Source organism: Carex rostrata, chromosome 23, assembly GCF_964058835.1.
Source record: "Carex rostrata chromosome 23, lpCarRost1.2, whole genome shotgun sequence".
NCBI lineage: Eukaryota > Viridiplantae > Streptophyta > Magnoliopsida > Poales > Cyperaceae > Carex > Carex rostrata.
The window spans coordinates 6,790,739-6,805,373 of NC_135940.1; the positions used below are offsets into that span (position 1 = coordinate 6,790,739).

Sequence of the window (14,635 nt, forward strand, 5' to 3'; positions counted from 1 at the left end):
TTCGATTCGAATTTATAAAAGAAACAAACTTTAAAACCAATATAAAGAAACAATGTTAAATTCTGAATTGTTTAGACCATTTGATTCATCTAGCACGGATCTTAAATGCTACAAATTAAGTGTTGGAATTTTATTAGCCACCCATCCCACCTAGCACGAATCTTAAAGCAACCCATTTAATATCCCACCCTCTCCCTTCTCTCCTTCTCTCTTTCTCTCCTCTCCCTCCCAACCCGTGACAGACCCAGCCCCCCCTCCCCACCCGTCCCCTTCCCTCCCTGTTACGCCAAAGGAAAGGAAAAAAAAGAGAGGGGCTCCGCCCCCTCCGCCCCATCCCGTCGCCGGCGAGCCGCCCACGCCCACGCCCACGCCCACGCCCACGCCCCCCCCTCTCCTCTCTCTCTCCTTCTCGGTTTGGGAAACCCCAAACCCCACTCCCTCCCCTCTCTTCTACACCGAAAACAGGGGCTGGCCCCCTCCCTTCCGCCGCTGCCACGGCCAGCAGCGCCGCCGCCGCCACAGCCTCATCTCTCCCTTTCCTTCCCGGTCCGACCCGCCAGACCCGCCAGACCCGTCAGACCCGCCTAGGATCCGAAACCCTAGAAATTAGGGTTCGGTTTGGTGCTGCACGGGTGCTTGATTGGTGCTGCCTCGGTGTTGCTTGGTGCCGTTCTGGTGTTCGATTTTTCTGACAACCGTTCTATTGCCCTTTTCTTTGTGCTTGCCCTAATTGGGTAAATTATCGATTCTCTTGTTCAATTGGTTGTATTTTGTAAAATGAATTGTTGTTAATTTCACCTTTGCTCGGGTTGTTGATTTTCCCGGCAAAGGTGCTGACTTGTGGCTTGTGCCTTGCTACTGACTTGTTGATGCCTTGTTTGATGTATTGTTGAGTTAGTGGTGTTGTGCTAATTACCTGAAATTGGTACTGTCTGGTTTTACATGTTTACCAGAATATTGGATTGACAGGGACCAAAGTTTAAAACTTATGCTATTTGGGGCTGTCATGGGAAATTGTAGGTCATACGTGAATTGTAGAAATTATAAGGGCCTAAGTGAAAGAATGTAAATTTTAATAAGATGGCCAGCCATATACGTGATTTGAATAAAATGGGCCATGAGTGAATTGGGCTTGTATTTTATAAGCCTTGAAAATAAATTAATTGGGCTCTGATTTTTGTTGGGCCTATGTCTAATTTATTAATGAATTAGAACAAGGCTTGGGCCTTGGTACTAATAGGCTTGCCAGATTTTTTAAAAAGGATAAAAAGAATTATTACGGTACCTGAAATTTTTCTAGAAGGCATAATTTGTCGGATAAAACACGGCTTTAAAATTTAGGTTTTTATAATGTAAGTGAAGGGGGCCAAATTGTAAATGTGGTGAAATTTATGTATAAGACCGGCCATATGTATGCATTGGACTAAATTAAATAAGTAGGCCATTGGATTAAAATGTATGACATGCATGAGAATTTTATACATGGGCCTTGAAAGTGAAAATAGTTATAATGGACTTGAAATGAATTGTGAACTGTTAATTAGAGGCTTAAACCTTTGCTAAATTATGGGCCTTTAATTAAATTGAATTGAAATATAACATAGTTCAAAAATGAATTATGCATCTCAAAATTTAGATTAGAGTTGGACTGTTTTAATTTAAAATGATCTGGACTGTACATATATGGATTGTCAGAGTGAATATGAATTGGAGTGGATTTATTGGACGTGATTTTAGACTATTAGATTAAAATAAATATAAAGGAAACAAATAAAATAATAACTGATAAACCGTGTTCTTATTTATAATGATGTATTGTTATTAAATTAAATCCAGATTGAGGGTGATTATAGGTGTGACATATTATATGCATGGCTTGATATTAGGAAGTCTTATATGGCTCTGAAATGTAAATAAATTAAATTGAGGGTTGTTTTGTGCAAAATACAAGCCTTGGGATATACTTGAATCGAATTGAAATGATTGATTGTTTTGGACCTTATTAAATTGGACTTGAATTAAAATAATTATAAATGAGTCGAAAGGTATAAAAGAATTGACGAATTGAAAGACGGCTTTTGGAATTTAAGTTTTGAGAATGTAACCGAACTAAACCAAGTAATCGTATAATATAGGTGTAGGCTCAATCGAGCCAGATTTCGCGAGGCAATTCGAGACGCCTGATCTTTAAATTAAGCGGTACGCTCGTCATAATAAGGTGCGGGATTCTTGGACTTGTTTGATACTTTATTTTCAGGAATTAAACTGTGTTTTCGTTTGTCATGTTGAATATCATTGATTGCATCACTGAATTGCGTAGAGCATTTGCATAGCCCAATCAAATTAAACTCGAATTGATCTGAATTGAATGATTTGCATACTGGTATGGTTATAGGTTATGTCGATCTATTGTGATCTGATTTTGATTTAAAGTCACCACGAGTGGAATTGATATGTGTGTGAATGGATTTACGAAGTTAAGCACTTGGATCCAATGAATTTGCCAAGTCGGGCTGTATGCTGACTTGGATTCCCAGGATCCTAAATGGCCTTAGGTGAACGGCCCTCGATATTCCCAGTACCGGTTGGGACGAGGGAGGGTGATTATGTTATGAGATGTGTGATTGGAAATCGTGGGTGACATGTGTAACGTCTATGGCTCGGTGGCATTTTCCTACGTGTTAATGCATTTGAAAGGTCAATTGAATATTACGACTATTGGAATGATTCCAAAGTGGATTTTCTTTATATGATTCGAACCAGACCTTAATAAACTGTTAAGCCAAGCGATTGCAGATGGGTGTCAGATAAAGGGTCCAGCGGTTGGCCATCTGTAGGTGTCAGTAACCCTACAGATGTGGGTTTGATAAAGGTTCAGCTCGAAAGAACATCTGTAATTGCTACAAGTCCTAATGAACTGAGTTATGAATCGAGTTAAGCCAAAATATATGTTGTGTTTGAAATTCATCTTGGAAATTCCGTAAACTGTGTTGCAGGTTGATTTAACTGTTGTCGTGCATTGGCATTCTGTCTGTTATGTTTATGATTATATGTATCTGTTTGCATTGTTTATTGTTTGGGTTTCATTTTTGAATATAGAGTTTGATTGCAAGTCCAATAGTCTAAACTGTGGCAAAATTCGCACTGAGAATTTATTCTCACCCCCACCCTCCCGATTATTTTCAGGTTTGTTACTCGGACGCAGCGAGTGAGGATATTGGCAATGCATATAAAAGATCCACTGCCTTGCGTGTATATGTGACCCCTGATAGATACACGCGGCAGGCTGTCAGACCCGGTGGATTTGGGGTGTGACAATACACCAGAAGTTAATTGTTTGTTTACAACGTGTCTTATAAACTGTTTTGTGAAGTTGTAAATATTGTTCATACATACGAGGGTGAATTGATATGCATGAATATTCTTGTTTGTAAAGGTAATTTCTTTGTTTTATGGAAATGAATACTTTGTTTACTTGCAATGATTTATTTTGCACTGGTTCCTTAGGTAGGCAGTTATCATGTCGTTTGCTGCCACCCCAATTAGGTAGTGGTCCCCCAGATAGTTATTTCGCAATAAACTAGTCTGTATATATCGCAAAAATCATTTTGAAATGTAACTATGAATACTTTGTGTATGATTATGAATGATTAGCAAAGCTTATTTACCTCTTTTGCGGTCCCCTCTAGTTAGTTATTGGCCTCCATTGACAGTTAAATGTGTTTTCTAACAGTTATTGAGCGGTCCCCCCGATAAAATTTCCTGTATATACCGCTATAATATTATAGCATTCATAAAATCATTTTGCAATGTAACTATGAATACTTTGTGTATGGTTATGAATGATTAGCAAGGCTTATCTTGTTCTTTTGCAGTCCCCTCCAGTTAGTTATTGATCCCCATCGATAGTTAAATGTGTTTTTGTTTCCGTTAAATGCATTTTCTTTCAATTAATTAGTGGCCCCCCACTTTATGCGTGCTCTCCCCCCCCCCCCCCCCCCCCCCCCCCGATAAAATTTCATGTTAACACATTTTCTTTTGTTTTTTTTATGCTGGTCCCTGTCAGTTTATCGCGACTTAACCCGTAGTCCCCACAACCGGGGGATAAATGGGGAATTTTAGTCGGGGATAGTTAGTCGATCCCTAGAAAAAATGTTAAAAAGCTAAATAACCTTGGTGATTGTTAAACTAAGTTAAATCAAGAGATGTTGTTTTGCTATTAATTGTTCAATAGGCAGGAGCTTTTAATATGCTGGAAACATAGATGTTCCATAAATTGAGACAAAAGATGTTAAAAAATAAAACTGAAATATTTCTTAATAGTTAATACGTACCCGAATTAAAGATTTTGAATCCAATGCAACAAGTATATATTGTACATACTTTTTTTCTTGTGTCTTATTTAAAGATCTTGAATCCAATTATCTGAACCACACTAAATTTTATATTTTATATTTTTTTAGATAGGTAAAAAAACATTACTTTTAAATGGTCTATAATCTTTAGATCTGTTAGTACTTGGTACTTCCTCGTACTTTTTTTTTTTTTTTGAAGCAGCAGGCCTTAATTCCTTTCACTCTCTTTTTGTCATAATAGAACCATGTTTGGTTGTAGAGTTAGAGATGAAGTAAATAGAAGTAAGAGATGAGTTAATTAGGAATAAATTATTCCACCTCTTATATCAATTAATCTACTCCATACTTACTCCGCCTCTACGGTCTACTGATATAGGTAAAGTTTATTTTCTAACATCTTACTCCATGCAAATTAATTTAAGCCATGATATCAAATGAGATGTAAAATATGAGATGTAGTAAGTAATTTAATCTCAATTTTAGTGTACAATCTGAGAAAGGGGAGATAACACAATTGACTAGGAATAAGTCTTAGAGTTGTTGTACTCAAAGGTTGAGAGTTTGATTCCCCTCACGACTTCACAGCTTCTGCGAAGATTTTCAAAAAAAAAAAAAAAATTAGTGTACAATCATACATAAACATTTGAGTACGCTGGAATATTTAAATAGATGCAGATACAATATCCTCTCTACTTTATTTCATTGATACAAGTAGCCGCATTTATTCATCAATTATCAGATCTATCAATACATTAAATTTCTAAAAAGTCGATGCTTTCCCAAATTAATAATTCTTGACATATCATCTCACAAAAGCAATGTTATCAGAACCGGACCGGACATCAACTCGGTAAAACTCCGGGTTAACGGTTCACTGGTTAGACCGGTGGATCAATCGGTTCAACCGCTGATTTTTTAAAACAGTTATAGTTCATCATCTAAAAATCTTAACTGATTATTTATTTTTGTGTCTAAACCTAAACAGAAACATAGTATTAATACAATAAATCTTTGTAATTAACATGGAAGAAAGGTACTAAAAATACAATGAAAGAGACCCAAAACAAAGCTTGTGCACATATTATTATTTATTATAATCCAATATCGACTTCCATTTGTGATAATAACACATGCATTTCATATTTTCATCTACAGTTTTCAACTATAAGCAAGAAGCTCTGCTTCCAACCTTAAAAAAAAGGGTAAATTTTGTGAGAGGTCACTAAACTTTGCTCTTTGTAACGAATTGGTCACTCAACTTTATTTTGTCCCTCACAAGCCACTAAATTTTATATTTGTTCAAATCAAGTCACCCACTTACATTTTCCATCCAAATAACTAACAAAGTATGACATGATTCCAGCTCATCATATTTGATAACTTGTGTACATTTTTTTTGGGTCATGAACTATTTCTTCTCCATCAACCCTTCTTTCTTTCCCAGCGTCTCTTCATTTCTTCACTTCCATTCCTTTTTTTTTTCTTCCATTCCTTTTTTTTTTCTTTCATTCCCTCTTCATTTTCCTGTTTCTCCTAAAGCATCGAACTGTGGTGCCATGGAGAATGGCACGGCTCTCATTGGAGAGGGGATGCATATAGCTAATTTTATACCGATTATGGTTAAAGCATACTTGTGAAAATCTCGTCTTCAAACTCTCAAATCATGGTTTGGAAAATATAACTTCTGAGAAAATCAAATGAATTTTTCCGTCTTGTCTGAAATATATATTTTTTCAAATAAACAATACAACCCAATGAGATTTCATATATCCGGTTATTTCCTATTAGAACTTTTGTGCTTTTAAGCTCAATCGTGGAATTAGAAATTTAAATAATCGAAAACCCAAATCTCTGTAAATTAGATTCAAAGAAGAGAAGATACCTCATGCAGCAAAAACAGTTATCAAAATGGAATAAGAAACAGTTTATGTCCCAAAAAATGTACACAAGTTATCAAATATGATGAGTTGGAATCCATGTCATACTCCATTAGTTATTTGAATAGAAAATGTGATTGAGTGACTTGATTGGAACAAATACAAAGTTTAGTGACTAGTGAGGGACAAATTAAAGTTGAGTGACCAATTTGTTACAAAGAGCAAAGTTTAGTGACCTTCCAAGAAATTTTCCCTAAAAAAAACTATAAGCAAGGAGCTCATCCTTGTTCATGGAAAAACAATATTATAATTTATAACTTATTTTACTCGGTGGAATCAAATTAACTATAAGCAAGCTCTGTTTCTAACCTTAAAAAAAACTATAAGCAAGAAGCTCATCCTTATTCATGAAAAAAAGATATTCTAATTTATGACTTATTTTACTCGGTGGAATCAATCAAGCCATGGTACTCAATTTAATCAAGAGCTTAAACTATTATAACACATATGTAAGTCAGTTAGTAACACCTATTAATTTATTGTCAATTAGACTAAAAGAAGCTCAATTAAGAGTTTAGTCTCAATTTATTGTTAATTTATTGTCAATGGCAATTTCATTTAACTAAAGTTCAATTTTTTATATTAACGATGACTGAAAAATGAAAGAAAAATTATCATTGATTCTCAACACTAATTCCCTCTTAATCTATTTGCCATTGCCCTTAAATTAACGAAACTAGCACAATTCTTAACCTGAAAGTACATCAAATCCTCCTTCATCTTTTGTTTCTTCCTGAAAGGAGCACCTTCTCCAATCAAAACAGCATCGTAATCTTCCCGATCGGTTTTTCTACAACATTGATACCTGGAGCAGGGGTGTTAGCAGCATTTTGCTCAGAAGGTTGAGGAGGGTGGTAGGAGCACTGGGATAGGGTTGAGGTGGGCAATAGTTGAGGCGTTGGTGGTAGGAGCAGTAGGAGAGGTGGGGAAGAAAAGGGTTGAGGTCGGTGGTAGTTGAGGCGGTGGTGGTAGGAGCAGTAGGAGAGAGAGGTTGGGAACGACGAAAAGGGTTGAGGTCGGGAATGACAGGAAAGATCTCCCAAAAGAAATATGGTCTGTGAATAAATCTGTTTTGAACCGGTTATTTGTCGGTTTGCTTTGTTGGTTTTTCAATAAAACCCGATCGGTTAAACCGATTTAGACCGATCCGATAACATATCCGATCCTTGTGAGGAACCGAACCGGACAGACCACCGGGTCCGGTTTTTTCCGATTAAACCACCGGTCCGGTCCGGTTCTGATAACACTGCACAAAAGTGGAACTTATTCCTCGAATGCACAGGGGCGGAACTAGAAAATGTAAATAGGGGGACTAATCTATAAAATGTAATATATGAAAAAAAATAAAAAAAATGTGGCTAGTGAGAATTGAACCCATGACCTCATACATAACAACTAGAACTCAAACCACTAGACTACTGACAAACATTTGTTATTTCATGAGAGGTGCTAAACTATATAAAAGTTCAAAAAACTCAAAAATTTAACTAAAATTTAATATACATAATTAAGAATTTTAAAATCATAAATCTGCCCCTGCGGATGCACACGCTTCCAATCTGCCTTATGATAATATCATTGATTGCACTTCACAAATTAATCACATCACACCAGGATCTCTAGAGTCCACTTGTACATCTCCTTCTCTGGTACTGGTATTTCAACAGTCATCAGCCCGGTGTTTGAGTCATAATCAAACATCACTTCTGATGCATCCAAGGTGCATTTGATTGGCTTCTGAGAAGAATAAGCCCCGAAACGGCCACAGCCTCTCAGCTTGATTGCCAAAGTTGCAGTCGCTTTGGGGTCATTGTTAGCATCGTCTGTAATGGAAGAGGAGGTGATAACATCAAATTGCTGCACGGCTCCACCGGAGTTGAACATGTTGAGCAGGCCAATCGGTGCAAAGGAAATATTCGGAGCAATGACCTATGTTAAATAGATGGTCAGAATTGGGGATATGCAACTAATTTGGTTTTCGGTGAGATTTGTAGTATGGCTGATTTGCTTGGGAAAATAAAATATTTGAGTATTGAGATTTTAGTCTTTTTTGAATTATAACATTTAATTGTAATTTTTGAATTATAACCGTGATACTTTTTCTAAATTAGAACCCATGAGTTCGATTTATTATTTTTAACTAACCTATTGTTTAAGTAGCACATGACCTATTATCCTCACTCTTAGTCTTTTATCAATTTTCACAACAAAAAATAAGCAGGTGCAATGAGCTTAAATGATTTTATTTGTATCGCTTTCATTATCAGAAGGAATAGTAAGATGTACAAACCTTCATAGGACAAACATGGAAGAGCTCAAATTCAAGAACTTTCAGTGTCACTGACAAGGTGGCATCTTTGGGTAGCTTAATTAATTCTCCTGGAAAAAAAATAAACAAGAACAAAACATATCAGATCATGTCCAAATGTTAATCCTTGTTGGTAAAACAAATGAAAACCCAAAATACAAAACCTGAAAGTTAAGTACTTTAATGCAGGCAAAATAGTTCTCTTAAACAAATTATCATAACTATGTAAATTATATAAAATAAATTTCTGTTCAATGAGCAAACCTGATTTAAAGGCATAGATGATGGCTTCACCATTCCAGCCTGGGCCAGCAAGCTGCGCAATAGAATCAACATCTTCAATTCGCACTGATCCAGTGATAGTTGCTGGAGCCGAATCATGGATGCGCGTCTTTTTAATGACGCGACACCACCCGGCTCCTTGGCAATTGAACACACCCACAACTCCGGAGCACTTGTTCACATTCCAAATCTTTAGCAAGCTGTGATGTTGTCAGAAAATAAATTGTCAATGAACCAGAATATTAATTTGAGTTCAAAACCAGAATATTAAATAAAATATGTTGTGTTCATTGTACAACGAGTTAATAGCAGAGTAAATTCATCGGTTTTATAAACAATTTTTTCGATTATATAAATTGATCATCTTACTCTCATAATTATAATTCAACAAAAGAGAAACAAAGAGGTGGGAAGGTGCTGATTCTAGTTACCTTTTTCCATCCCGGGCTGGATCAGAGAAGAGGCTGTCTCGTGTGGGGCGTCCAGGAAGCTGCGCGCGAAGCACAGACCCATCTGATAGCACCAGTTTCTTTAGGAGATCAAAATTGTGTTGGCCTGGCTTGTCACTGCATCAAATTTTGCCAGAATATTTTTAATATTAGGCCTCATAAGTTATAATGTCATAACTGCAAAAGAGCTACTACTTGGCAATTGGCACATTAATTATGAATTTATGCAGTTGTAACTTGTAAGAGACGAAGTTGGACAATTGTTTTTTGGGTATTTACTGGCATAGACTCTTCATGTTTTTCAGAAGAATAATCTGGAAGCTAATATATTTTTTTAATTTAATATATTTTTATTTTATTATTTTCCTTTTCGGAAAATTAATTAGTAGCCAAAAGACAGCAAGCTACTACTGTTCAAACTACCAACAAAGTGCATGGAATGCAAGGTCATATAGTCCCTTATAAAAACAAGGCCAACATTCAAACAATCATTTATACAAATTTTGTCCGTCTCGCATGGAAAATGGTAACAAACAAAATTTAAAGAGGCCAAGGCACGCGTATCTGAGTCATTGAACAGTACATCCACAATTGATTGACATGTCAATTTTGACACAAGAAAAGAACCAAATAGATAGATTGGATTTGTTTTAGCTGCTTCTATAATTATCTTTCTTTTTCATGTCTTGTGTTTCTTTGAAAAAGATGGTTCTGATTAATTAGATAGATATTTACCTGACATAGATAGCACCACCGCCTATTGCCCGAGCAGCGCCGTGGTACTCCGCCGCTGGATGAAGACTCTGTACACAATAAATGATTAAAATTTATCAGCATCCAATTCATTAAATGAGCAACACCAATTATAAGCACATAATTCATTAAATGACGAACAATTATTGGTCTATTTGCATTAGATGATCAACATTTAGCACATAATTCATTAAATGACGAACAATCAGTGGATATAATTCATTAAACGACCAACTATTATTAGCACATAATTCATGACATTTTCTCATCATGTCACATCTACTATTTGGAGCGTCAAGATCAACTGCCTATTATGTAAAAGGAATGATTTCAATATTTGATTTCAATATGGATTGGCAATAATTTCTTTGATCTAATATAAAACACAACTAAACACACAACATACACAAAAATTCAAAACACAACTCTGTACCAAACTGGTACAGGTCCAGTGGTACCGAACAGGGTATGACCTATTAACCTGAATAATCTAGTGCTTCATTTAAGCATGGAAGGATTAAAGAGATCTTACATGAAACATGTCCCAATCAGGCTGCATAAACTCCCCTAAAAACAAGGTGTTATATGCCACTGATGATATATGAATTGTATGTGATGCAGGGTCCTTGGGATAGAAATCATCTGATGCTCTCACCACCGCAGTTTGTTTTGAACTGAAAAAAATCGAAACACCAAACCAACAAACTCGTTAGATTTATATGTCGAAATACAATCCATATCATAGTTTAATTTACTTTTTTTTTTTTTTGTCTGGTTTAGTCTGTACTGGTACTTGTTAGATGATATTTTAAATTTTTAATTGGTAATAGGTGCTGATATATTGATTGGTATGTATTTGGACAAAGCATTGCCCCTCACCTGTATAGCATGTCAGTGTTATGGCACATGCAAGATATGCAACCATTATCTGGGAAGTTACGGGAAACAGATGCCTCAAGCGCCTGGTTATACGCACGTGTAATCAAGACACGGCCGCCATGTCCAGCACCTAGGGTTTCAAGGATGTTTTGGACATCCACCTTCACACCATCAATTCCACACGAAGCGAGGTACGAGTGCAGCTCATTGTAGAAGTTGTACACCTTCTTCGGGTGTACCAGGCCCAGCCCGAGTATCGATAGACTGTCCATAACTACGTCTGGTTGGTTTCCCATCACCCCTGGCGATTGTACCGGGTATGTGAGTGAACTGTCATAGTGCTCCATGCCAACAGCAGTTGGTTTCACACCTCCCCAGTAACCTGCCATCGCATGCCATACGTAAACATACCTGAAATGTGGCACCATTAGCATGTGCTTGTTACAAAGTTTAACAAATGATGTCAAATTCTTAATTTCCAAGCAGCAATATACAAAAATCTTTTGTAAATCTAAGTACATATACAATGCATAAGAGTAAGGTACTCACTTGACATTGTTTTGCTGCTTGACTTCATGAACAAGCTGTTTAAGGCCTGGGGTTTGTTCATTCTCCCCCTTTTTGTTTTTGAATTTGGAGTTCTCTTTTATTCCAGTAAGCCTATTGGCAAACCTGAGAAAAAGGTCAAAAAAAAAAAAAATTGAGTACCAATTACAGAATCAAACATTGAGGTACCTATCATAGAGCAATCAGCAGTTTATCAATTTATTTTTGTAAAATATAACATACTGAGCTCCCTCTTGTATGCTGACATTGGAGGCGGAGGCATCCTTCAACTCGTCGCCTATCTGTTGCCATCCATCGTCTATAATCAGAAAGCGCGGTGGTGTACCTCCTTCCGACAAGCTGTTAAAAAGTAAAACTTGAGTTTGTTGCCTTAATAATTTGAAAATTAAGAAAAAAAATAGAGCAATATATGATCAACTTCACCTTGTAAGGCCTTCTTGAACACCCTCAGAAGTGACGTCGGTGTAGAATGCATCCCAGGTGCACCAACCGAACCAATCGAGAATCGAAGGCAGCTGTGTATCAAATTACATGACAATTAAGTACATCATTTATGAAAATGTACAGAAGAAAACATCAAATAATTGTAGCAATTGTTATTCATGTAGGATTGCATGTCAATTACCTTTTTCCTTTCCCTGTGATGGAATGTTTGCATCTGCTTCTCCACAGCTCTGTTTCAAAAGAAAACAAATTAGTTAGAGAAACTTTTGTAGTTTATTAGATAGTTCGGTCCCACCAGAGGCGGACGCAGGATTTTTGTCAGGACGGGACAATAATCGGATGCAAATAGCTTATCGGATTCAAACCCAATAACTTATCAGATACAATTCAACATAACAAAAAAAACACCAATCAATATAATAAAAATCCTAAATTACTTGAAAAAAAATCAACAATTCAACATTTATAGGGAATTTGAAATCAACATTTTGGTTCAACTTGGTAGCCTCTGCCTTTTAATTCAAAAAAAATAAAAAATAAATAAAAATATTTTGGTTCAGCTAATTTTCGCTATTTGGGATCAGCGCCTATTTGGGCTCCGCTAATTTGTTTCGCTCATAGTTTATATGGGCTCCGTTCCATCTATTAGAATTCCAGAATGGACTACAGGGGGGCAATTTGAATTCCAGGGAGGGGCAGAGATCCGAAAAGCAGATTTTTAGCACTATTTTTGAAAATCCAGCGGGGGGCAGCTGACCCCCCCCCCCCCCCCCTATGCTACAGTGGATCCGCCCCTGGGTCCCACTAGATAGTATTTGTGTAATTTTAGTTTATTTTAGAGAGCAAAGTTTAATTGTTCCTGTTTAAACACACACAGTGTTTTAGACAAGTAAAATCTTCCAAGGAAAGATTTTAAAACTAGTATAATTTTTTGTACCAAAGCCCAATAAAAGTATAGCAATTGTGAATCAGTACTATCAGACGATACACAAAGTATATAATATAAACATGATAATTTAAAAAATTAAAATTAAATAAAGTGATAACATACTTGACTGCCTGGTTAATAACATCAAACGGGTTGGTACCGCAATGTATGTACATCATGTGCATTGCCTGGCTGGTCTGAACCGCCTTGTCACCTAAACAACACAAACGACAAAATTTTCATATTTTTATCTGACAAAAACAAAAGAACCAAAAATATATTCCTCAATAAAAGAAACCAAAAATACAAAATTAACTTAATTAATTACCACTCTCAAAGCAAATCTGTAGTTCATCATGCTCGTTCCCTTGCAGAGCTGTTCGGAACTGCCCCTCGAGCAGTGGCAAAAACACGACATAAACAGAAGCTGGTGCATCGGTCTCTGTTCCGTCATTTGGGCACTCGAGCAGCATGAATTGGGTCTCTAGAGGCACGTCACGACCGTTGGTGCCCATTCTCTGTGTCATCCACCACAGCTTGAACCGGAAGCAGCACACGAACCGCAGGTCCCTGCTCACATTTACATTAGTGACAATGAAGGCATGCATTACAACTTACAAGTTCACTTCAACAAAAAAATTGGTTTATGGTCAGGTTTTCGGGTGCGGAACAAAATTGCAGGATTTGATAACTTCGTTTGTTTGGAGACGGGTCCCCCGATTTGCCAGCGCAATCACCATTGCTCGGAAACCTCTAATAAGTCAAAAACAAAGTATAATATGGATCAAAAATTGATGGTAAATTGGTGATAATACTTGCCAATTTGGGGTCTTTGTGTATAGGACACACAAAACAATATTTAAGTAATGAAAATATATTCAACTTATACGATATAAAATCCCCGAAAAAATTGGAAAAAAAAGAAAGATAAATGATATGTTATAAAAATTAATTACCTGAGGGTACCAAAGGGGAAGACATGAATGTTTTTGGGCTCCTCTGCAGTTGCCCCGACAAAGGCACCGTCGACAAGTTCGGCTCCGGAGACATGAGTGAGCTCGATGTTTTTGGGCACCCCGGTGAGGATCGTCTTTCCATGCACCACCAGATTTCCACCGCTCACTTGAATTTTCGATAAAATCGTCATTTTTTACTTCCTTTCCCTGTGAATCTATTATCAAATTAACCACATTTTCTGATATATGAATCAGAGAAGCCAAATGCAAAATAAAGATACAATTCTGAGAATTTCACCTTACCTTTAGATAATTATGTGCTGAGACGAAGAGAAGAGAGGAAAAGAAGAAGACTAAACAAGGAAAGCACCACTCTTTTTTTTTTTTGAGATAGTACCCAACAGAGATGCGCCTTCCAAGGAAAGCACGTTACTCTGTTTTTATAAGAGAGAGAACTGGATGCAGAGGAAATTTAGCGACTCTGTTATGATGATGGGAAGAAGAGAGCAGTTTATATAGTGCACTTAAATGCCGCCACTAATTGATTTTGACTGACACGTGGCGGTAAAATTAAGAGAATTTTGATGCATCTAGTCATCTACCGGTTTCTGGAGAAGATTAAGTTTATTACTTACAGAAATCAATTGACGGTTCAGAGATGGAGAGTATAAATTCCATGATAAACTATAGAAAATTCGCAATTTTTTAGTGCAGATATTGCCTTATAAGTTGCTTGTATTATTAATTGAGAATTAAAGTCTGATAAAAATTATTGTA

The 14,635-nt window shown here is 36.6% G+C and overlaps 1 protein-coding gene across 3 annotated transcripts in view; it reads right to left on the bottom strand.

Moving 5' to 3' along the window:
- Positions 1–14,367, bottom strand: part of LOC144574619 (putative galactinol--sucrose galactosyltransferase 2) — a 61,659-nt gene extending 47,292 nt beyond the window's left edge. The window contains exons 1-15 of one of the 3 annotated variants that reach the window (XM_078324625.1): positions 14,162–14,366; positions 13,859–14,065; positions 13,231–13,472; positions 13,026–13,116; positions 12,156–12,204; positions 11,954–12,045; positions 11,753–11,869; positions 11,513–11,635; positions 10,964–11,374; positions 10,617–10,758; positions 10,067–10,134; positions 9,314–9,448; positions 8,865–9,082; positions 8,583–8,671; positions 7,881–8,221 (exon numbers count right to left, since the gene is read on the bottom strand). In XM_078324625.1, coding sequence (XP_078180751.1) covers positions 7,898–8,221; positions 8,583–8,671; positions 8,865–9,082; positions 9,314–9,448; positions 10,067–10,134; positions 10,617–10,758; positions 10,964–11,374; positions 11,513–11,635; positions 11,753–11,869; positions 11,954–12,045; positions 12,156–12,204; positions 13,026–13,116; positions 13,231–13,472; positions 13,859–14,049 — 2,292 coding nt within the window. In that variant the 5' untranslated portion in view covers positions 14,050–14,065; positions 14,162–14,366 and the 3' untranslated portion in view covers positions 7,881–7,897. Of the gene's footprint in view, positions 1–7,831; positions 8,222–8,582; positions 8,672–8,864; positions 9,083–9,313; positions 9,449–10,066; positions 10,135–10,616; positions 10,759–10,963; positions 11,375–11,512; positions 11,636–11,752; positions 11,870–11,953; positions 12,046–12,155; positions 12,205–13,025; positions 13,117–13,230; positions 13,654–13,858; positions 14,066–14,161 lie in introns of those variants that run through there. The other 2 variants (XM_078324624.1, XM_078324626.1) reach the window with 2 other exon arrangements.
- Between the last annotated feature and the right edge of the window lie 268 nt (positions 14,368–14,635).